Source organism: Arvicanthis niloticus, chromosome 5, assembly GCF_011762505.2.
Source record: "Arvicanthis niloticus isolate mArvNil1 chromosome 5, mArvNil1.pat.X, whole genome shotgun sequence".
Lineage (NCBI taxonomy): Eukaryota > Metazoa > Chordata > Mammalia > Rodentia > Muridae > Arvicanthis > Arvicanthis niloticus.
The window spans coordinates 22457518-22481477 of record NC_047662.1 but is presented as its reverse complement, the minus strand read 5'-3'; the positions used below and the strand labels follow the sequence as shown (position 1 = coordinate 22481477).

General features: G+C 44.7%; 1 protein-coding gene and 1 non-coding gene across 4 annotated transcripts; one reads left to right on the top strand and one right to left on the bottom strand.

Annotated features, from left to right (window-relative positions):
* Nucleotides 1–572: 572 nt before the first annotated feature.
* On the bottom strand, nucleotides 573–706 carry LOC117709692 (U11 spliceosomal RNA). The gene has a single exon (XR_004606937.1). It is a non-coding gene; the product is annotated as a U11 spliceosomal RNA (small nuclear RNA).
* Nucleotides 707–4874: 4168 nt separating this feature from the next.
* Nucleotides 4875–22823, top strand: Taf12 (TATA-box binding protein associated factor 12). Of its 3 annotated transcripts, XM_076934067.1 has the most exons (7): nucleotides 4884–4990; nucleotides 12723–12807; nucleotides 13522–13773; nucleotides 15696–15773; nucleotides 18045–18159; nucleotides 20275–20363; nucleotides 21069–22823. In XM_076934067.1, the coding sequence occupies exons 2-7, from the start codon at nucleotides 12736–12738 to the stop codon at nucleotides 21102–21104; spliced, it is 642 nt and encodes a 213-aa protein (XP_076790182.1). In that variant the 5' UTR covers nucleotides 4884–4990; nucleotides 12723–12735; the 3' UTR covers nucleotides 21105–22823. The 3 variants fall into 3 exon arrangements, with proteins under 3 accessions (XP_034359681.1, XP_076790182.1, XP_034359682.1); XM_034503790.2 differs by lacking the exon at nucleotides 12723–12807 and having other exon boundaries at nucleotides 4875–4990; XM_034503791.2 differs by lacking the exon at nucleotides 12723–12807 and having other exon boundaries at nucleotides 4895–5060.
* Nucleotides 22824–23960: the final 1137 nt, after the last annotated feature.

The window sequence follows — 23960 nt, the reverse complement described above, 5'->3', positions numbered from 1 at the left end:
TTCAAAGTGGGATATTCCTTTTGCCTGCATAATACAATGTAATCCTCAACTATCTAACCTGTGAAACAGATTCCTCTCAAGAATCAGTTGCACGACTAGAGAAATGGCTCATTGGTTAAGAACACTGGCTACGCCAGGCGTTGGTGGGGCACGCCTTTAACCCCAGCACTTGGGAGGCAGAGGCAGGCAGATTTCTGAGTTCGAGGACAGCCTGGTCTACAGAGTGAGTTCCAGGACAGCAAAGGCTACACAGAGAAACCCGGTCTCGAAAAACCGGAAAAGAAAAGGAAAACAAAAAAACAAAAAAACAAACACTGGCTACATAAAGGCCAGCCATGCACTTATTTTGACATTAACTCAAGTCAATATTTGTGACAGGTGTTGCAGCATGTAATTCCTATGTTTGAAAGCAGATAGGGGTAATAAGAGAGAAACACCACAAAACCTACAAGCACAGCCTGCTAAATTTTTATGTGGTTTATTACTCGCCACAAACCCTAGAGACTACATAAGTAAAAACCGTAAGAGAGGAGATACTTTCACACATAGTCCTCTTTTTTTCCCACCATAAAGCAGGCGCCGGGACCAACGATCACCAGCTGCCCAAACACTAAAAAATTATGCTTCCGAAATCTCTTGATGTCGATTCCGCACGCAGAGCAATCGAGTTGCCCTGCGTGTGCCACTCACGACAGAAGCCCTTTTTGCTTGAGTGCTCCCAGAGACACAGTGGCATGGTCGGCCAACCCATCTTAGGGTAAAGGTGAAAAGAAAGCCTGACCAACTTTCCATTGTATATTGTCAAAGCTAGGAAGGGAACTGTCGATTCTTCTTAGGCTGAGGGAAAGCCTTCACAAGAACTGTTGTCTCTATTTTTTGTATAGAAGTAACGAAAGTCCGTGAGTCAATATGCAAATCAGAGCAGTGCTTGCCGGGAAGGCTCTGGCGGCGCGGAGGGAAAGGTGGGCGGTGCTGGTGCAAAACAGCTGCTCCTGGCTGGAGGTGGAATGCTGGGTTCTAGGAGCATTTAGGTAACTTACTGGGGATTCACGGTGCCCCAACGTGTCAAAACTGAAAATGTGTAATCTAATGTCACTGATAACCTCCAACTTGGACGTTGTATTCTGTCATATGGGTGCTAGGAATTGAACTCAGGTCTTCCGACAGGGATGCACAGGAGACTGTTTAAGCAAAAATGGAGTAAACGTATCAGATACCTATATTCTAGGTGATGGTGAAGGATTAAAAAAAAGCTGACACGTGCCCTGTGCTCATATGGTGGGACGATTTATTCTGTACTTCAATGAAATCAGATAAAGTTTTTAAAAGTAAGCCGGGTGTGATGGCTCATGCTTGTAATTCCTGCGTTCAGGAGGCTGACACAGCATTACAGAGTTATAGGCTAGGCTATTGTACATGTTGAGTTCCAGGCCAGCCTGGGCTACATGACACCCCATTTCAACAAAATCCAAACCACTGGACCGAGTATAATGGCACATGTAATCCTACATGGAAGGCTGCCACAAATGACTGCAGCTTCCCCATCAGCCTGGGTTTCTTGAGGAACTTGTATCAAAAACAAAACAAAAAAACTACAACAACAACAAAAAACGCACCCCAGAAAAGAATAATAGATTTTCATTTACTTATTTCTGAGACAGGATGTTGTGTAGGACTTAGGCCCTGCCCGAGTCAGGCAGTCACCACCTTGGGGTGTTCAGCTGAGCCTATTTGCAAAGGATCATCCCAGCTCATGGACTGTTTACATCCCCTCAAATCGGTGGGTGGGGTGGAGGTTTTAACGCACCGGAGTATCCAGCTGCTGTACAATAACAACCTATCACATGGGATTATTAATTGTATGTGGTGTCTAAGAAAGGTTCTAGCATGTAAACCAAGTAACATTAGGGAAGGGGGCTCTACCCGTGCACTCGGAAAGTCATTATCCATGCTAAATAACACTTTTTAATGTGTGGCTTTGGGGGAACAAATTAACCATATCCTTGCTGTGACCTCTTACTTGCTATGTAGACAAGCCAAGTAAACTAACTGGCTGCCCAGAGTGAACTTTGGTAGAATCATGCCTCAGGTTTCAGCTGAGACTTTTATGTCTCCTCCAGGGAAGGTAGTTTAGCAAGTGTCTCATCAGGTAGCCCAGGACTGAACTTGAGCGCTTGCTGCACTCCAGTTCAACTCAACTTCCAGAGTGCTTTGTTTGTTTTTAAGATTTATTTATTTTATGTATGAGTACACTGTCCCTGTCTTCAGACACACCAGAAGAGGGCATCAGATCCCATTACAGATGGTTGTGAGCCACCATGTGGTTGCTGGGAGTTAAACTCAGGACCTCTGGAAGAGCAGTCAGTACTCTTTAACTGCTGTGCAGTCTCTCCAGCCCCCAGAGTGCTTTTTAAAAAAAAAAAAAAAAAAAAAAAAAAAAGTGTGTGTGTGTTAGCTTTCACTATGCTGCAGGTCTATGGGGCCCTGTACTCTGAATCCAGCCTTCATTTATACGTCAGAAGTCAACATCTGATGTCTTTCCTCAATTACTTCCTTTTTTGTTTGTTTGTTTTTGGTTTTTTGAGACAGGGTTTCTCTGTATAGCCCTGGCTGTCCTGGAACTCACTCTGTAGACCAGGCTGGCTGGTGCTAGGATTAAAGGCGTGTGCCACTACTGCCCGGCACTTCCATTTTTTTGAAACCAGGTCTCTCACATGTCCTCAACTCACCTAGACTGGCCGGGCAACAAGTTACAGAGATGGATCCTTCTGTGTTCAGCTCCCAGAACCTACAATCGTCAGTGCGACCCGGCTTTTTCTGAGGATGCTGGGGCTGGAAGGCAGATCCTTATGTTTGCACACCAAGTACTTTACCATTTAGTGAGCCCTTCCCCCACCCTCACTGTTTTTACATTAAAAAGTGTGTGTAGAAGCTTATGAATATTTTTTGAAACAACAAAAAAACCAGACTGTTGGTAATTACCCTTTAATAACGTATGGAGTTCCCTGCTTTTTATAAAGTGGAAGCTACAAAGGAGATACATAAACAGGAAGAAGTGTGGTTGAAACTGTAAGGAAGCCGGGCAGGTGCTACCAACTGTCCATCAAGGGATCCTTCTACAATCCAAGTGTTCATCCTTTATTTGACACATGCTCTTACTGGGGAGCACTGGCTAGCTTGAAGACCAGGCTAACCTCAAACTCAGATATTCACCTGCCTCTGCCTTTCGAGAGTATGGACCAATGGCTTGAGCCAAGATACCATACCACCTATGTTTCCTTAAATACAAATTACCATCTCACTCCTCAGTTTCCATGTCTTTTCACTGTATACTGAATAAAATCTTCCTACCTCTTCTAGCTGTCCCTTCCTGTCACCCAAGCCAAGCTTCAGCCATGCCGGCTACCTTCATCTTAAGGAGCACTGGCTCAGGACCCTCCATCACTCAGTCTTTTTTTTTTGTTGTTGTTTTGTTTTGGTTTGGTTTTGGTTTTTTGAGACAGGGTTTCTCTGTGTAGCCCTGGCTGTCCTGGAACTCACTCTGTAGACCAGGCTGGCCTTGAACTCAGAGATCCACCTGCCTCTGCCTCCCAAGTGCTGGGATTAAAGGTGTGCGCCACCACTGCCCGGCCATCACTCAGTCTTAATTTATTGATATTCTTCCCTCTTGTGCACAGTGATGTCTGACTTCCCCAACAGGACATTCCTAGCACATAGCAAAAAAAGGTTTAGTAGATGCAAGAGTGCAACAACAAACTGATTTGGCTAACTCTGAAAACCATGACAGAAAAATAACGCTGGGGCTGGAGAGATGGCTCAGCAGTTAACGAACCTGTTACTCTTCCAGAGGACCTAGGATCAGTACAAGCAGCCACAGGATGGCTCACAACTATCTGTAAAACTTCAATGCCAAGGCTTCTTCTGACTTCTTTGTACATCAGACATGCACATGGCATACATATATAAATGCAGACAAAATACTTTTACACATAAAATAAATCCAAATAGAAAAATAGGGCTATAGTCACTTTGCCACTTAATGGTAACTAAGCCTTTGCATCCAGACTTTGGACCACGAGGATGGATGAGCCTAATAGGATGAGGATGGAAAGATAGAATGGAATCTATTTGGGCGAAAACCGTTGGTAGTTCTTAAGATGTTAGACTTATATACATTGGTTTGCGAGTTCTCCATTTTAATGAGAATCCTTGCCAGGGGCTGAAACCGCGTGTTGCTTGCATGCCCAGCATTTGAAACAGGGAAAATAATGAAAAAAGTACTCAAAGCTCAAGGCTTAATGGTTTAACGGTTACTCGACCACCCCGGGCTTTGGACTGAGAATTTTCAGCTCAAATTGAGAACCTACATCTCTTAGGTAGACTTTCACACAAGTTTCTTCCACTATTACATGACATTGCAAGTGAGGGCCTTAACCAGTTCCTTACAGATTGCAATCGTCCAAATGTTACTGAGCTACAAATGAACTAATAGGCGCAATCTGCCTCTCTAGTCCCCAAGTTCTTGTGCTGCCAACTACCCTGTTTAAGTTGGTATCTATGTGGAACTCAGGTCCCATCCTCATAGCACAACAAAGGTACCAACCAAATATGGCGACTTGGAAACCTCCCGAGGCCGTCGGTTACCGGTCACGCTAGTGAAAGATATGAGACGGAAAGAAACATCTAGAGCAGGGATTCACGCCGAGGTAGGAGACGCAGAGCTGGCCCACCAGTCAGCGACACACAGCAGAAAACACAACCAGCCAAGCTCCGCTCAAGGCTCACAGCTCAACCACGTGTTATAGTAAGGTCTGCGCCTGCGCGAGTCAGGCGCGCGCCCGGCGGCCGGAAGAGCTGCGCGTTTCCGGGTTGGAGGCGGGGAGCGGTGCCGGAAGTGCTTGGGGAGGGCCGCGCAGTCGGACCGGCTGCTGAGACGAAAGCTTCACTGGGGCAGTCTCCGCATATCATGGGGAGATAGACGCTGCTGCCTGTGAGTCTTGGGCCCTGGCAGTTGAGGACGAAGAGCGGGAGGAGGGTGTCAGGACCCAGACGCACAGCGGGTCAGTGCTGGAAGAACTAGGTTGTGGAAGAGACGGGGCTGTGAGGAGCCAGGCTCTTGGGACGGGACTTGAGGGGTTCGGGCTCGCAGAAGCAGCGGCTGTTGGGGACTTGGGCTCTGAATGAGACTTAGGAAACGGGGACGGATGTGAATTCTGCAGCATCTGAGGAAAAGCCTTCTGAGAGGGACAGGATGGTGAAGACCCCGTACTTTATAGGAGGCGAGGGTAGGAACGAAACGGGGCGTGAAGACAGGCTCCAGAGAGGTAAAAGTGGAGCCCGAGACTCGGGCTCCTAAGAGACAGAAGCGGGACAGTAAAGTTCCAGCTTCTAAGGATTCTGAAACAGGGCAGCAAAGACTTAGGGACTGGAGATAGAGAAGTAGGCAGGGAAGACTTGAGTTTGAAAGGGTATAGAAACGGGCAGTGAGGACTGGGTCTTCTTTGGGGACAAGATCCGGGCTTTCAGACTCGAGTTTCTGAAGGGACAGGGATGTGCGGACCCGAGCTCCTAAAAGTGGAGGATCTAAGGGGTCCTTGAAGGCTGATCTCCCAGTCTTCAAGGGAAAGAGGTTGAAAAGATTTAGCGATCTGTTCTCTGTACCCGGAGGATTAAGATATATGTCCGGGAGAAGACTTCTTGGCGCTGCCTATTTGGCTTTTGCATTTAGGGTTTTTCTTGTGTCAGATACTTAATCTAGAAAACCCACATGAAACGTTTTCGTTTTTCTTCATTATTGTGAATCAGATGTGAAGTTGAAAGCAGTTTGAACTCAGTTATATACTGGATAAGTGCCTTAAGCCCTATTCTTTTCAGCCCCCGTTGAGCACAGATCTTTGCATCACAAGCAAACTGTCATAGATGGAAGGGCAGCAAAAGATCATTTTAAATTCTTTTACGTTTAAGGAAAATAGGGTCCAAAGAAAGATTAGGATCACTGTGAGCCAATTCTTAGGTTACTCTGCCGTGTACATCAAATAAGAGATGCTTGGAAATTACTCGAATAAATGCTTTCAGAATCTCTGCCCTCAAACTCAGAAGGGATTTTTTTTTTTCTAACGGATTTTAATATTTTAGAACCTATTATGGCATTGGCATAGATACCATAAATGTTACAAACGAGGAAACAAACTTTTAAGTGAAACCCATTTTATTTATTTTTTCAATAATGTGTTGCGAAATTGACAAGTAAATGTGGCCTAGAACATTTTCTAGGGATTGCTTTTAGAAGAGTGACTTGAACCCTGTCATTTCCCTTCATAAAGATCCACGACTGAAACCTACTCAGATGAATGGGGCACAGCTTTAGTACTTTGGGTTTTTGTTCTGTTTTCTTTTGTTTGTTTTTGTATTTTTTTTTGTTTGTTTCTTTGTATGTTTCTCAAGACAGGGTTTTTCTGTGTAGCCCTGGCTGTCCTGGAACTCACTCTTCAGACCAGGCTGGCTTCAAACTCAAGACATCCGCCTGCCTCCAGAGTGTTAGGATTAAAGGCCTGTGCCACCATGAACAACTTAAGCACTTTCAAGTATTCTATCACTTCCTTATCACAGCTCCACAGTTAAGTCTGGTTAGTCCTGTTGTACATATAAGAATGTCCAGAGAGGTTAAGGAGCTTGTCTTTTTATTTTATGTATGTAAGAACACTGTAGCTGTCTTCAGACACACCAGAAGAGGGCATCAGATCCCATTACAGATGGTTGTGAGCCACCATGAGGTTGCTGGGAATTGAACTCAGGACCTCTGGGAGAGCAGTCAGTGCTCTTAACCACTGAGCCATCTCTCCAGCCCAAGGAGTTTGTCTTAAATGGCATGGTACTGAATAGCTTATCCCCAAATGTGCCTCTAAAACTTTCTTGAACTTTCCTAAGTGGATTCCCCTCCATGTGTAGTTTGCATGTGAACAAAATATAAGTAATATTTATAAAGCCTACCATTGAATGAAAGTACACCTCCTTCTCCCCCAACTATTTAGCTCCCCCTAGCCTGGAAATTGCTATGTAGTCCAGGCTGGCCTCAAACTCAGAGATTCACCTGCCTCTGCTGTCTCTGATTCAAGGCTACACTACCACACCCAGCTTCCTTCTTAACTCCTTTTAAAGTGAAGGACTGTAACTTTTAGGATACTTTTATAGTATTTGAGATATGAATTCCTGTGTTTTCACAGAAGCATAGATATTCCAGGTAGAAAAAGAAATACTTATAGAATTTTTTCTACAATAGAGTAGGTTATATTTAATTTGTTTGAAAATTAGGGCTTCATCAGATTAACTTTCCAGTTAATTGCTAGCATGTACTCCATGTTGTGGATGCTTGGTCTAACAGAGCCAGGCACCATGGTGCTTGACTGTAATCCCATTATATTGGAGGTAGAGGCTGGAAGATCAGGAGTTCAATGTCAACATGAGACGTTATCTCAAGGGGAAAAAAAAAGAAGAGCAGATCAGGTGAGATGGTTCTTCTGGTAAGGTGGTTGCCACAAAGAGTGATGATTTGAGTTCAGTTCCTGAGTCCTGCATGGTGGGAGAAGAGAACCAGTTCCCAAAATTATCCTCTGATCACATCAGCACAAACACACTGACGAAAGAAAGGAAAGTTTTTTTTTTTTTTTTTTAATATACTTGAAGCATTATTTTCCCAGTAGTAGCTCAGCTGCTACTATTATTTTCTTAAGGTTTTACTAAGAATGATGAGACATGTTCAGCTAGCATACAGAAAGACATCCACAAAGCAAAGGGAGGATTTGTGAAGCCAAAGCCTCTGGTACCATTTTTAAAGATGTGTTTGTTCATTCATTTCTTGTTGCAAAGGGCATTGAGACGGTCTCTCCGTGTAGTCCTGACTACCTTGGAACTCTGCACATCAGGCTGGCTTCGAATTCACAGAGACCCTCCTGCTTCTGCTTCCTTATTTTTTTATGTGTCTGAATATTTTACCTCAATATATGTTTATGTACATCTGTGCTTGATTCTCTCAGAGTCCTGAAAACGGCATTGCGTCCCCCTAGAACTGTGTTGTGAGCCATTGTGTGGATGCTAGGGACAGAAGCTGGGTCCTCTGCAAGAGCAACAAGTTCTCTTAACCACTGACCCATCTCCTGCTCCTGATAACTGTTTTCAGAAGCCTGTATAAAAGTGATCAGAATTTATTTATACCAAATTATGAGCCAGCAAAAGCATACCCATATCACCATCTTGTTGATTTTAATTTAGAAGGAGGTTGTTTTTAGATAGGGTCTCACTGTGTATCTAAGATTCTGTTGCCTTGGTTTCCTGAATGCTGGGATTACAGGTATGCACCACAATGCCCAGCTTGATAGTGATAATGGATTGCTGAGTTAGCATTTTTACCTGTATTTACAAAATACTGCAATTTTTTTCTTTTTAAATTATGTTTCTTTGTCTGTATATGTGAGTGCAGGTGCAGCTAGAGATCAGAGAAGTCAGATCTCCTGGAGATGGGAGTTTGGGGTGTTGTGAGCCCCTTGGTATGAGTGCTGAGAACTTAACATGGTTCCTCTGAAAGTGCAGATGTACTCTTAATCACTGAGCCACCTCTCCAGCTCCCTACAGCTTTCTTTTCTGATTCAGAGTCACTAGCCCAGGCTGGCCTCAAACTCTATATAGCCAAGGATGACTAAATTCTGATGATGAGTGCTGGAATCACAGGCATGGGGCACTACACCAAATTTACGTGGTGCTGGGTATCCAACCCACAGTATCACATATGAGAGGCAAGCACACTACCAACTGAGCTATATCACAACCCAACATCCAGTTTGTGTTCTGCACTATGAAACAAGTGTGCTAGAGTCATCTTGAAATATTCACATATGGACTTAATTTTCAACGTACACTGCTTATTGAACCTTAAAGGGACTTTAGAATCTGCATGGTTCAGCTGCTAAAACAGATGTAGAACTAGGGTCACAGATGGCACCTAGCTCTCTTCACTTGGGTTTTCCACAGTACCTCTCGTAAGCCTCCTGCACACACTCTGTCTGTCTGTCTGTTCCCTCTCTTCCTCCTCTTCTTCCTCCTCCTCATCCTCTTCCTCCTTCTTCTTCTCTCTGCTTTCTTCTCTCTTCTTTCTCTTCCTCCTCCTCTTCTCCTTCTTGTTCTTCTTATTCTATTTGAAACAGGGTTTCTCTATTTAGCCCTGGCTGTTCTGTAACTCAATTGTAGACCAGACTGACTTCAACCTCTCACCTAACTCTGCCTGCCTCCCCAGGGCTGGGATTAAAGGTATGCATCACCACCCTGCACTGATATGATTTTTCAATTCACTGTTCCCTTTATTATTTTATTTTTTATGTTTTTGATTTTATTTTTTTATTTTATTTTATTTTTTTTGTGCTGTCTCATGTACCCCACGGTAGCCTTGAACTGACTATGTAGCTCAGGACTGCCTTGAAGTGCTTCCTGCCATCAGCTCAGAAGTACTGGGCTTACAGGCACTCACCACCGTACCCAGCTATTTATTTTTATTCTTTGAGATGGAGTCTTACAATGTAGCCCAGGCTGCCCTTGAATGCCTGGGCTTATGTGATCCCCCTGCCTGATTTTCCAAGTAGCTGGGGTTGCAGGCTTCAATCCTTCCTTCATCCCTCCCTCTGCAGGAGATCAAACCCATAGCCTCATACATAAAAGGCAAAATATCCTACCCTAATGTAAATAACGAGACTCTTCCCTAAAAAACAAACAAAAACCCTCAAAAATAACTCTCGTCGTTAGGGCCAATAAGATACCTCAGAGAACCAGAGTGTTCGCTGTCAGTCCTAACCTTATCTAAGCTTGATCAACGTGTCAAAATGAGAGAACCAACTCCCCAAAGTTATCTTCTGACTCCCATACTCACTATGACCCATGTCTGTCCCTTGCCCGACATAAAACAAGTAGTAAGTAGAAAAAATTCTTCAGCTGTTAAAGTGATTATAGAAATCAGGCATGGTGGCATATGCTGTGATCTTGCATGTGGAGCAGGAGGGGTGAGGAGGGGTGAGTCAGGAGAAGCACTCCTGATTCAAAGTCAATTTAGGCTACTAGCAAGTGCTAATTTTTTTTTTTTTTTTTTTTTTTTTTTTTTTTTTTTGGTTTTGGTTTTTCCGAGACATTGTTTCTCTGTGTAGCCCTGGCTGTCCTGGAACTCACTCTGTAGACCAGGCTGGCCTCGAACTCAGAAATCCGCCTGCCTCTGCCTCCCAAGTGCTGGGATTAAAGGCGTGCGCCACCACTGCCCGGCTGCAAGTGCTAATCTAACTAAGGGTCTGGAACAACATTCTGTCTCAGAAAAGACCTGAGTCTGGTGGTTCGGGCCTGTAATGCCAGCATTGGGGAGGCTAAGGCAGGAAGGTTGTTCTGAGTTCAGTTGTATCCAAGTGAATTCCAGGTCAATCTGGGGTACATAGCAAGACCCTAAAAACATACAATAAGAAATAACACCCCCCCACAAAAATCAAGTTGGTTATAATGCAGGGGTACTATAATGAGTGACCAAAATGAGCAAAACTTTGTAATATACTGATCTTGCCACTGGGCATGATGTAGCACACCGTTAGTCCCAGCACTTGGGAAGCAGAGGCAGGTGGCTCTCTATGAGTCTGAAGTTAATCTTGTCTGTGCAGTGTGTTCCAGGACAATAAGAGCTTAAGACCCTGTCTCAAAAACAGCAAAAGAGGCAGAGGCAGGAGGACTTCTGAGTTCGAGGCCAGCCTGGTCTACAGAGTGAGTTCCAGGACAACCAAGGCTATACAGAGAAACCTTGTCTCGAAAAACAAAACAAAACAACAACAACAAAAAAAAACCAAGCAAACAAACAAACAAACAAAAAAGACAGCAAGAACCAGACAGTTCTTGTCTTGGGAACCAGACAAGAATGCTGATACCTTTAATCTTGAATCCCAGCACTGGAGTCAGACAGGCAGACCTGAGGTCCAGGCTAGTCAGACCTACATAGAGTTCCTGCCTCAACAAAGCAAAACAAGCCCCCCACAAAACCGACTATGATTTAGAAGAGAGTGAAGCATGTGCACATTTATAATATTAGAAAACATTCGTATTTATACACACTCTTCCGGGTGCTTTCATTTCAGAAACTCAGTGTCAGGTCTAATGACACACTTTGTAACTGTTTGTTTGTTTGTTTGTTTGTTTTGTTTTGTTTTGTTTTTTTAGTTAAAGGAATTGGGGGAGCCAGATGGTGGTAGCACACACCTATTATCCCAGCACTCAGGAGGTAGAGGAAGGTAGAGCTCTGTGAGTTCAAAGTCAGCCTGGTCTACAGAGTGAGTTCCAGGACAGCCAGGGCCACACAGAGAAACACTGTCTTGAAGAAGAAAAAAAGAGTCCACAAGGCATAAGTATACCTGAAGTTAATCTCCACGTGAACATGTACACACACAGGATTGCATATGTTCAAAGCCATATAGGGCAGTGGTACTTGAACCCAGATACACATGCTCAACCACCTGACCTATTAATTGAAAACAATCTACATAAGTTCAACTGTCCAAAATGTGACTGGATAGATGATACAGCGTTTAAGAGCACTGACCAATCTTCCAGAGGTCCTGAGTTCAATTCCCAGCAACCACATGGTGGCTCACAACCATCTGCAATGAGATCTGATGTCCTCTTCTGGTGTGTCTGAAGAGCTACAGTGTATTCATATATATAAAATAAATAAATAAATTTTAAAATTTTAAGGAAAAAACCAAACCAAAACAAAACTTTTCTGTTGCTCCCTAGTTTCAGATCACTGGTTGTTTTCACTTCATGTGAACTATGAAACACTAATTTGTGTAGACAGCTAGAAGCTGGAGAAGAAACAGCAAGGTAAAACCCAATTATTAAGTCAGGCTGGGCACCGTAGTAACAGGCTTTTCTGCCACCAGCAAATAGTCCTCTTGACTCCGATACTGTGTTTCAATAGTAAAATTCCTGACCATTGCAGAAGTAAAATTGCTTAAATAGAATCTGTCTTTATTCCTGTCTCCCAGCTTCCCTTCCTTCCTTTCCTCCTTTTTTCCTTCATTCCTTTCCTTCCTTTTTTCTTCCATCCTTCTTCTTCTTCTTCTTCTTCTTCTTCTTCTTCTTCTTCTTCTTCTTCTTCTTCTTCTTCTTCTTCTTCTTCTTCTTCTTTTTTTTTTGAGACAGGGTCTTATTGTGTATCCTTGGTTAGTCTAGAACTCAGAGATCTGCCTGCCTCTTCCTCCTGAGTGATGGAATTAACAACATCCACCATCACTTTAAAAAGTGATCACAACAAAAAAGGAAAACTTTTAAAAGGAGAAGCCATTAGAACATGCCATTCTCCTGTCAACCAACCCCAGCTTAACTGTGCAGATGGGATAAGAGGGGTTAGACTTTGTTATTTAATTGAATTCTCAACCATGTAACCTATAGTTTTGCTGTTTAGGGTGAGAACAGCTACCTGAATAGCTGACTCTGGCCTCATACCCAAGATCCTCCTGCCTCAGCTATCACACCTGACTTTACAATACAGTCTTGATGCAGTTATGAAGCCAGGGCCTCACACATGCTAGGCAAGTGCTCTAGCACTGAGCTGCATCCTTAGCTGGATCCCTGCTGGTGAAGTTGCACCATGCCACACAGCTGGAATAGTTCAGTGGCCAGGGTGGTACTTGATACTAGTTATTTGTTTACAGGTAGCTTTTGAAAATGGCTGCCTCACATTACAGCGGGCTTACAGCTGTTGCTGATGTAATTAAAGATCTAGACACTCAGATAGCAGTAAGTAAAATCCTTGAGGCTGCCATGGGCAGAACTTGGTGAATGTGCTTCTGGTCTTGACACCGCAGCCGATGTCCGCAGAGTCAGTCTAATGGCTCTAAGATTTAGGAGTTGTGACTGCTTTAGGCAAGGGCCTGGCATGTCTTGAAGAAATGCTAAAACACAAATGGGAAAAGTTTACTGGTAAAGCAGAGCTCTTAATAGTTGCTAAAAGTTGTGTTTCTTGGGCAGAGCCCTGCCTTGGACTTAAGCATGTTTTGAAGTGCTTCAACACGTTTTGAAAGTGAACTAATTGTTTTCTTAAGCTTTGTAACTGAGTTTCAAGTATTTGATTGTGCTTCTGTTTATTTGAATTTAATATTATTTGATACTTAAAATAATGCATGTAAGTTCTTAACCCAGTATTCTGCTTGTGTGAATGCCTCAAAAATGTCTTACTTATTCTACTTCATTTTTAAAAATAAGATTGCTGATTTCACTTACTTTTTTCCTTATTTCAATTTTGTGAACTTTTTCATTTCGGTTTTGGAGACAAGATGGTTTCTAAAAATCAGGTGAGAGCTATGAAGTTCTTTATTCCCTCCATTTTAATGTCAACATCAAGAGGTCACCCTCTCAGATAAGACTCAAGAGTCTACAGAGTTCATGTTACTTTCAAAAGTCAGCCAGCACTGCAGGTGTCTCTAGAGTAACTCTGACTGTTTCTTTCTCCAGTTGATCGGCCTTGGTCCTCACAGCTCTAAGAAGAAGCAGGACCTTGAGAAGCTCCATGAGCTGAGGTCTAAAGCTCGGCAGATTATGAACCAGTTTGGCCCCTCAGCGCTAATCAACCTCTCCAGTTTCTCATCCATTAAACCAGAGCCAGCCAGCACCCCGCCGCAAGGCTCCATGGCCAATAGCACCACAGTGGGAAAGATACCAGGCACTCCTGGGACAGGCGGTCGTCTTAGCCCTGAGAACAACCAGGTAACTCTCAGCCTTTCTTCCTCTTAGCCCCGTCTCTAATTTGGCCCTGTCCATACAGAGATGGGTGTTGTCAGGCGCTCATTCTTTGTTGAAGAAGGCCTTCCCCTCTAGCATTTTTATTGAATTATTGTCTACATTGTCGGTTTTTACTCTGTTATATATGGCTGCGTATACGTATATATGTATATCCATATAAAGGCATGTAAAAACAAACTTTCCTATGGCAGGTGGCTGGAGTTTTGGTTTTACTTTGTTGAACTAGTGTTTTAGTCTGTAGCCCAGAGTGACTAGAAGCCCAGTCACTGTGTAGCCCAAGCCAGCCTCAGGTCATAGGCAATCCTCCTGCCAAGCCTTGGGATTATAGAGTGAACCACCGCACTCAGCAGTAGCAGATACTTTATGAGTTATCTACACAACATAGCTGTCTATACAGTAGAGTATCTATACTGTAGATACTCAACTATATAGTATAGCTCCTTATTCGTAAAATGAGAGTCTTCTCTCCCGTTGTTCCGTCCTGTAGTTTATCTCACTGCTGCCATCAGTGTCAGCAGGGATCCCCTCTTTGTACCTGTGACCCTGATTCTAGAGCAACCAGAAAAGAAGCATAACCTTTCCTTGGGTCTTGTAGGCCTCATAGGACGGCTGAGGGGCAGTTTAGGAGAATGGGTAGAAGGACGAGCCAAGCTGCTTGGGGAAGGCTTGGCTGAGCAGAGACCAGCCTGTGTTGACTCTGGAAGCCGCTAGAAAAGAGCAAGAAAGTCACACCTGTGATCCCAGCACTTGTGAGATGGTAGGAGAAAGTCAGGCGCCTCAGCCTCTACTATAAAACAAGTTCAGGACCCTGTCTCAAAAAAACAGAAGGCCACCAAGATGGCTCAGCCAGTAAAGGCACATGCTGCCAAGCTTGATAATCCGAGTTCAGTCCCCAAATCTATGGTGGAAGAAGAGATCCTAGTTCCTCAAGTTATCCTCTTACTTCCGCATATGCATTGTGGTGGCACATGTAAACACATGCCCACCCCTAACTACTGTAAAGAGAAGCCTTGGCTGGGCGGTGGTGGCGCACGCCTTTAATCCCAGCACTTGGGAGGCAGAGGCAGGCAGATTTCTGAGTTTGAGGCCAGCCTGGTCTATAGAGTGAGCCCCAGGACAACCAGAGTCGGGGCAGGGGGAAACTATTTGTTGTATTTTATTGTTGGTTTCTATTTGTGATGCTGGGGATCTCCTGTAGGATCAAGCCAGGCAAGCAGTCTACAACAAAGCTGAATCTTCAGCTCCCTCACCATATTTTAATATGCTCTAGATGTGGCATTGACTTTCCTTAGAAAAGAGGGGTGATAACTCTAGCTGCTTACACACTACTTAGGTATACAGGGATGACCACATGCTGGTTGCCCCCATAGAACTGTTAGGGTTTTCTTTTTTCTTTTTTTTCTCTTTTCTTCTCCTTCTCCTCTTCTTCCTCTTCCTCCTCTACCTCCTTCTTCTTCTTTTTTTGGGGAGAGAATTGTTTTGAGACAGAGTTTCTCTGTGTAGCCCTAGCTGTCCTGGAACTCACTTTGTAGGCCAGGATGGCCTTGAACTTAGTGGGCTGCCAGCCTCCACCTGGCTGGTGCCACTAGGTGTGTGCTACCACACCCAGCTTGAACTGTCAGCCAGATGCAGAAAAGAGTGTGAAACTGTGTAAGCTGCCTGGCAGTTAGATGCTGGCCTCTGCTTTAAACCACTCTCCCCGCCTCTCCCCCAAACTGTTCTTGCTCTCTTTCCCATGACAGCTTCTGTCTGGATTGTACATTTGTACCACAAGGTAGGGCTAACTGAATGAGACTAAACCCAGCCATTTGACAGCCTGTCTTCTGTAGCCACAATGAGACTTGCTTCCTTAGTACTTATGAAAACTCCTCCCCAATTCACTTTAGGTATTGACCAAGAAGAAATTACAAGACCTAGTAAGAGAAGTGGACCCTAATGAGCAGCTAGATGAAGATGTGGAAGAGGTAAGGTGGACTTGGGGATCAAAGACAGTGTGGGCCTGCAGTTGAGGCAGCATGGTGAGTAGGAGCAAAGACGGTGGGCTGAGGAAATACCTCAGCAGTTAAGAGCATTTCCTGATCTTTAAGAGGATTCCAGTTTGGCTTCCAACACTTGAATCAGGCAGCTTACTACTGCCTTAACTCCTGCTGCAAATAATCTGGTGCCCTCTTCTGCCTTCTTGGGGCATCCTCACACATGAGCATATGTGTATACCTGCATGGATACAGAGAAAATAAAAATATTTGGCAGGGCTGGAGGTGGCTTGGCGTTTAAGAGCTCTTGCTCCTGCAGAGGACACTTAGTTCCCAGCACCCACATGGTAGCTTACAACTATTCATGATTCCAGTTCCAGGGGATGCCCACTTTTGACTTATGCAGGTACAGGTATACACATGCTTTATATATAAACATGCAGGCAAAGTATTTGTAAACATAAAATAAAATTTAAAAATCTAAAAAAAAGATTTTTAAATAGAAATAAATTTTATGCAGTGCTGCTCTTCCATAGGACTGTGGTTCAGTTCCCAGCACTCACACGGCAGCTTACAACTGTCTGAAACTCTAGATTGAGGAAATCTGACACCTAGCCTCCATAGGCACCAGGCACAGAAGTACATGTAGGCAATATATACGTACATATGAGAGGGAGACGGAGGGGGGAGCAGTTTTGAAAGTAAACAAAAATTAAAAAGAGACCTCGGGGTTTGAACTTAACCCTTAAGGCTGAGTTCCATCTCCACTGCTCACTGGTTACACTGTCCTGAGCAAGTTGGTCTTAGTCTCGCCATCTTTCTTTAACGACTAGGGATATAAAAGTCAAGGGGGATGGTGGCTGGGCCAAGAGCAGAAAGAGACATTGCCTCATAGAAATAGACTGAGGTTGATGGAGGATACTTAGTGTGCTTATTAAGCCCTCCAAAGGCCCTAGAGAAATGGGTTAGTCGCTGAGAGCACTTGCTGCTCTTACACAGGATCCAAGTTTGATTCCCAGCACCCATGTCAGGCAGCTCACAAGCACCTGTAACTCCCAACTCCAGAGGATCTGACACCCTCTTAGGTCTTCTGATCTCCTAGAGCACCTGCACATAGATAAATGTATGGTGGCACACGTCTTTATACCAGCAACTGGGAGACAGGCAGTCCTGGAGTGAGTTCAAAACCAGCCTGGTCTGTATAGCAAGCTCCAGGCCAGCTGTGATTGTATAGTGAGACACTGACTCAAAAATGCAAATAGCCAGGCATGGTGGTTCATGCCTTTAGTCCTAACCCTTGGAAAATAGAAGCAAGCAGATCTCTGTGAGTTCAAGGCCAATCAGGGCCATACAGTGAGACTTTGTCTCAAAAACATATTAAACAAACAAACCTTAAAACCAAAATTTTAAAATGATTAAGGATACACTGGGTGTGAAGTCACACACCTGTAATCCCTAGGAGGTAGAGGCAGGAGAATTAGGAGTTAAAAGCCATCCTAGACTACAGAAGACCTTGTCTGAGGGCTGGAGAGATGGCTCAGTGGTTAAGAGCACTGTGTTCTTCTAGAGGTCCTGAGTTCAACTCCCAGCAACTACATGATGGCTCACAAGCATCTATAATGGGATCTGATGCCCTCTTCTGGCATGTACTATATATACACAGAGAATACTCATACATACATAAATAAAAATTAAAAAAAAAAACCAAATAAACCATAAAATAAAAAAGATCCTGTCTGGTGGGCTGTATATGGTGATGCATGCCTTAATCCCAGCACTAGGAGGCAGAGGCAAGGGGAATCTCTGTAATTTCAATGCCAGCCTGTTCTACAGAGTGAGTTCCAGGACAGCCAGAGCTAGATAGAGGAAACCCTGTCTCAAAAAAAAAAAAAAAAAAAAAAAAAAAAAAAAAAAAAAGTATGTAAAAGAACAGAAATAGCAGATCTGTCGTGTGTCAGCAGTGAGTAATCAGGGATCACCTTTGTTTCATGATTAAATCAGGAGAAGGCAGCGGGTCGGGGAGTGCAGAAAGATCAGAAGGCATCCTCAGTAACGCACAGACCTCAGTAAGGCAGGAGCTGCTCTTGTTCTGAGTGACATGTTTGTCAGCCTCACTCCTCATCCACACTGGTCCAGATGCTGATTCCAGCCTGCTAATAGAAAGCCTAGCCAAATATGGGACTCAGGAAGCACACAATTGTCCCAGCAGCAGGAACCTGACCTGGCCGGTGCCATGCTTACTCTCCCATTTGCCCTCTCCAGATGCTGCTACAGATCGCTGATGATTTTATTGAGAGTGTGGTGACAGCTGCCTGCCAGCTTGCTCGGCACCGCAAGTCCAGCACCCTCGAGGTGAAAGATGTCCAGCTGCATCTAGGTATGTGGTTTCATTTCTCCCTGAAATAGCTCCATGACTAGTCCATAGCACCTCTGACAAATGTCAGAGAAACCTTCATGCCAGGATCAGACCTTTAGATCTGGAATGAACCATTCAGAAGCAGTACCTAATAGAAGAGAGAAAGGTCTTTATGGAAGGGGTATGCCCCAGGACATCAGATTTAAAACATTATTTCACTTTACATCTGCACAACAGCCTTATACTTGACTTCTGAGAGTCTGCCTCCCTGTTCATAAAATGAGGATCATAAAATGTCTTCCTTGAAGATTATATTTATGAACTGGAAAAAGAAAGGACATGTTCTACAGCTGAACACAAGTCACTCTCAGTATTTATGTGCATAAGATGTGACATATAATGATAAAATCACTAAATCTCTGTTTGAGGGCCAAGGAGATGGCTCAGTGGGTAAGAGCTCTTATCGTGAATGTGTGATGGCCTCCATGCAGTCCCCAGCACCCACATAAAATGTCAGGGCTGTGCTCCTGTAACCAAAGCCCTAAGGAGTCGGGATGTGCAGGAAGGCTGCTGGGGCTTGCTGGCAACCAGCTTGGCTGGAAAACAGTGTGTTGCAGGTTCAGTGGTAGATCCTGTCTCAGAAGAAGGTGCAGAGTCAGAGAGGAAGACACCAGATGTCCTCTGACCCACAGAAGCATGTGCACGTGTGCACACACATACATACATACACACCACACATATATACATACATGCATATATATAAGGCACACAGAAGCATGTGCACGTGTGCACACACATACATACATACACACCACACATATATACATACATGCATGTATAGTATATACACATCACTTCAGTTTGATTTAAGTAGTTGGTCTGTCTAGAGTAAAATAAATTTTAAAAGACAAGCCCTGCTTTTGTGCTCTGGGACCACTGATGGAGTAATAAAGGGACCCACTTGTATACAACTAGGGACAAGTTAGGAGCCGGAGTTTAGGCCTGTAATACTGTACTCAGTGTCTTTAAAGGAATCTCATGATGTACTTAAATATGAAGATAGAGTACAAAATGGAAAGGAATAACAGCGTCTGGGTAAACCCTTCTGAATGTAACTTATTCTCTAAGTGTATAGGTACACATTTAAAAAAAAAAAGAAAGGGTCTTCTCCCAGGACAGCTAGGGCTTGTTACAAAGAGAAACCTTGTCTTAAAAACCAAAAAAGAAAGAAAGGTCACCTAGGCCTGGAACTCACAGAGACTCACCTGCCTCTGCATCCCTACAGCAGGGACTAAAATCTTGTGTCACCATGTCTGGCCAAAAATAAAATGCATGAAAACATAATATAGATTTTAAAAACATAAGAAGTAAGCTAGGCAGTAGCCAGCAGAGTGTCATCATTCCAACACCTCAGAGGCCAGCACAGGCAGTTAGATCACTGGGAGTTCAGTTCTAGTCCAGGAGGCAGATCAGTCTTTGCCTCAGAAATACAAAAATGGGGACGAGCAAGAGCCCTCAGTGGTTAAGAGCCTTGTTGTTCTGTCCTAAGTCCCAGGGTCAGCTTCCTGATCCACATCGGAGGCTTCCTGGAACTCAAGCTCCAGGGACTGCTGTGCCCTTGTCTGGCCTCTGTGGGTACCTGCACACACTCACCCAAACATACACGTAAGTAAAACACTGCATAAAACACAAGCTAGAGAGATGGCTCAGTGGTTAAGAGCACTGGATGCTCTTCCTGAGGGCTTAGGTTTCATTCCCAGCACCCACATGGTGGCTCACAACTATCTTTAACTCCAGATCCTGGGAATCTAGCACCCTCTTCTGGCCTCCTTGGGGACACACTTGCACACTGCACACATACATACATGCAGGTAAAACACATAACTCCATGCATATAAAATTAATGTTACTAAGTAATATTTTAAAAAATTAAAATTAAAAAGGTTAAAGAACTTGGGGGATATAGCTCAGTGGTAGTGTTTGCCCAGTGTGTAGTGAACCCAGTGCTAAAACAATGAAGAAACCTGGCGAGGCCATGCGTGTAGATTCGGAGTCCAGGTCTGTCTTTGCTGCTTCTCCCAGCTGCATTGCCCGTCTGGCTGAAGCCTCAGCTCTGTGCTGGTGTCTTCTTTGCAGAGCGCCAGTGGAACATGTGGATCCCAGGATTTGGCTCTGAGGAAATCAGACCCTACAAAAAAGCTTGTACCACAGAAGCTCACAAACAGGTGAGGAGCCTGAAACAGCCAGGACTGGTCCCTAGAACTGCATCTCGGAGGGAGTACAAACAGCTGTCTCCTGGAGTGTCAGTCCCCTGCGCAGCCAGCTTCACTGCATCAGAGGTCAGAGGTCAGAGGAAGCTCCGTCAAAGCTTCCTTGATGCTGTGCTGCTGCAAGTGCACTTTCAGTCTTCATTTAGAGCTCTGGATTCCAGATCTCCTGTGAGCATGCCCACCAGCTCACAGTGAAACTGCCTTGAATACCATACACCACCCAGGTCAGAGGAAGAAGTATGTCAGGCTTGTGCTGAGAGCTACCGGGGCTTTTCTGACTGACATCCTAGGTTATGTTCCATGTTAGCTGCTGTCCTCTGCACTTCTTGACAGTGTGAGGATATCATTTCTGATCAAGAGCCAGTTGTCCCTGTCCTTAGTCCAATAAGGGCACTGGCCTTCCAGTGACAAGCCTGGTATCCTTTCTGTTGTGATCTCAACAGCTGCCCTGATGGGCAGTGAGCTGCATGTGAGTGTGGCAGGCATAGCTGAGCAGGCTGGTCTCTTGGTCGGGAACCGGGCCCAGGCCTCTGCAACCATCTCTCGGCCCTGTGTGCTGCTCCCTGTAATCTAGACCATGCTATTTGCTAGTGGCATCTGGATGTGCCAGAAAGCTCCTGACTCTGACCCTGTTAACTGCTCATCTCTGTCTTCTTTCAGAGAATGGCACTGATCCGGAAAACAACCAAGAAATAACACAGGGAGCAGTCAGGGAATGGACGACATGTATTTGGAAATACTTGAGCTGAGACCTCAGCCATCTCATCCTTGGATTTTTTTTTAAATGCTTTACAGAGAAGCATATATTTTTTATTAACAGTGCAGCAATATCTATAATGACTGAGAAGATCTGCCAAAAGAATAAAGCCTCCTACCCCACCTTCTGGTCCCTTTTCCCTGCCGTCTCAAAGAGAAGCAGTGTATCTACCGGAGAAGATTCTGCCTGTGGTTTATGATATGAGTGATTGGCTGTAGGAAGAGTGTTTTGGTTGTGTTGGTGAGACAGTGTTAGCAGGTTTGTAGAGGGTTTATCTCCTCCTTTCCCTGTCCCTGTACTTTGTAATGTCAGTGTTTATATGAATATGAACTTGATTTGCTTTTCCAGAATAAAGGAGTTATTAATTGAAGACACAGGATGCATAGCTGAGAGCCTTCCCAGCAAGGTTGGGCATGCTACAGACAGCAGGTGGCAGCACAGGCAGGGATTGTGTTAGAAAAACCGGCAGGGATTTCCTTCCCACTGCTTTACTCCAAAGGAACAAGCCAGCAGTAGGAGTTGGAGCACTTTCTCTGCCACCAGACATGGAGAACTCTGCTAAGCCCCAAAATAAACAAGCATTCTAGTTTTGATAATGTTAGTGTCCCTAGGACCTTTTTGTGTGCGTGTGTGCATGTATGTGTGTATGTGTGTGTGTTTTGAGGCAACTTCTTGGGTAGGCCAGGCTGGCTTCAAACTCGATCTATTGCTGAGGCTGTCTTTGAACTGACCTTCCTGCCTCCACCTCTCAGTGAGCTGAGACCACAGATGTGTGTCATCACATCTAGCTCCTTAGAGCCCCTTTGGACCTCTCTGGATCTCCATAGAAGATTGTATTCATCCTTGTCCCCAAGGAAGGATGTGAATCACTTTGGGGAAAGTCCTGTTGCTGGGATTCTGTCATCGGAGGAAAGCAAGCCCTGTCTCAACAGCAGGATGTCCTTCCCAGGCATCATTCTGACCCACCCACGCCCAGCACAAGCCTTGTGGATTGTGAGGGACCGTGGGCTTAGAGGAGGGTGGCTATTCCACCCAGGAGCCACAGCATAGCCATACCTACCTTTGTTCCCTGCTTTGGTCATCTTCCTCCTGAGGCTTGGTCCAAGATAGGACACAGTTCATAGATCTGAGGAGTTCAAAGGCCATGCTGAGGTTTCAGCCTGGAGAGTACAAGGGGACAGCCAGCTTCTTCACTGGTCACACCTGACACTGAGCTTCTGGATCTGTGGCCTAGCTTCAGGATGAGGATGTTAGAAGGTCTTAACTTTCTCCAGAACCTACAGCCACTGGAAGATGTTCTCAGAGGATGCTCTGTTGATGACATCAGACAGCAGAAGGGTCCCACTGAGTCTGGATAAGAACAAGTAACTGACGCCAGCAAACAAGAAGGAATCTGGACTGACTCTTGAGCCCTCTTCAGAGGACAGAAAGGGACAAGGGGTTGGGGGAAGTACAATGGACAGAAGTGAGGGACTCATAAGACGTCAGTTTATCATTCTCCATCAGCTGTGTGACAGGTAGGTGGCTTCCTCTGTCTCAGTCTTACTGTCTTGTCAGCACACTGAAGGGCTGTTCATGTTTCTGTAAGCTGTGCCCATTCCTCCAGTAGGCAGGAGTCATAATAAAAGGAAGAAAGGGGTGGACAGCCCTCAGATTCAGTGTGTGGCTTCATTCTGGCATCTCAGGCATTGGAGTCCTTGGTTCAGTGACCTGTGTTGGCATTAGGCTGGTTTCGGCTTCCCACCCAATTCACTTGAACAGTGTCTTTGGTTTTTCAAGGCAGGGTTTCTCTGTGTAGCCCTGGCTATCCTAGAACTTATTCTGTAAACCAGGTTGGCCTAGAACTCAGAAATCTGCCTGCTCTGCCTCTCAAGTGCTGGAACTAAAGGTGTGCGCCACCACTGCCCAGCAGTGTCTTAACAGTTGAGATGTGGGAACGATTGCATTAGACAGAATGATATGGCCCAGTTCTGCCTCTCTGCAGAACATATATGTGCGTGCATGTGTGTGTTCTCACAGATGTGTGTTCTCACAGGTGTGTATGTGTGTGCGTGCGTGCGTGCACACGTGTACTCACAGATACATGTTCACATGTATATGTGGAGGCCAAAGAAAATCTTCAGGTGTCATCCTCAGGAATGTCATCTCCCTACTTTGGGTCTTTCCTTGGATTCGAACCTACCAATTAGGCTAGACTGGCTATCCAATGAGCCCCAAGGATTCTCCTGTCTGTACCTCCACACCACTGAGATTACAAGTGTGTACCTCCATGCCCAGCATCTCTATGTAGGTTTTGGGCACCAAACTCAGGTCCTCATGCTTTTAGGACAAGCACCTAGCTATCCCCCCCACACCCCCAGCCCTGGTTACCATCTTGATTGTTTAGTTGTTGTTGTCTTGCAGAAAACAGATTTATTGAATACACAGCAAGGAAAAGCACGCTAAATACTAACTAGCATACCACCAGCCTTGTTTCGTTTCTTTTCTTTTCTTTTTTTTTTTTTTTTTTTTTTTTGAGACAAGATCTATAGCCTAGGTTGATGTTGAATTTGTTATGTGTCTAGCTAAGATCTAGCTGCCACCATGCCCAAGTGCTGGGATGACAGTAGTGTACTACCAACCTTACAGGCTGTCACCATCCCACTCGGACAAGCTGTGACTACCCACAGGCATCCCTAAGATCAGGTCTGCCAGCGTTCTCTTATAGAAGGAAGGGGGTGAGAAGGGTCACTGGACCCTCATCAAGGATTCTAACCTGCCTCCTCACAAGCTGCCTGCTACTCTGCTCCAGCCAC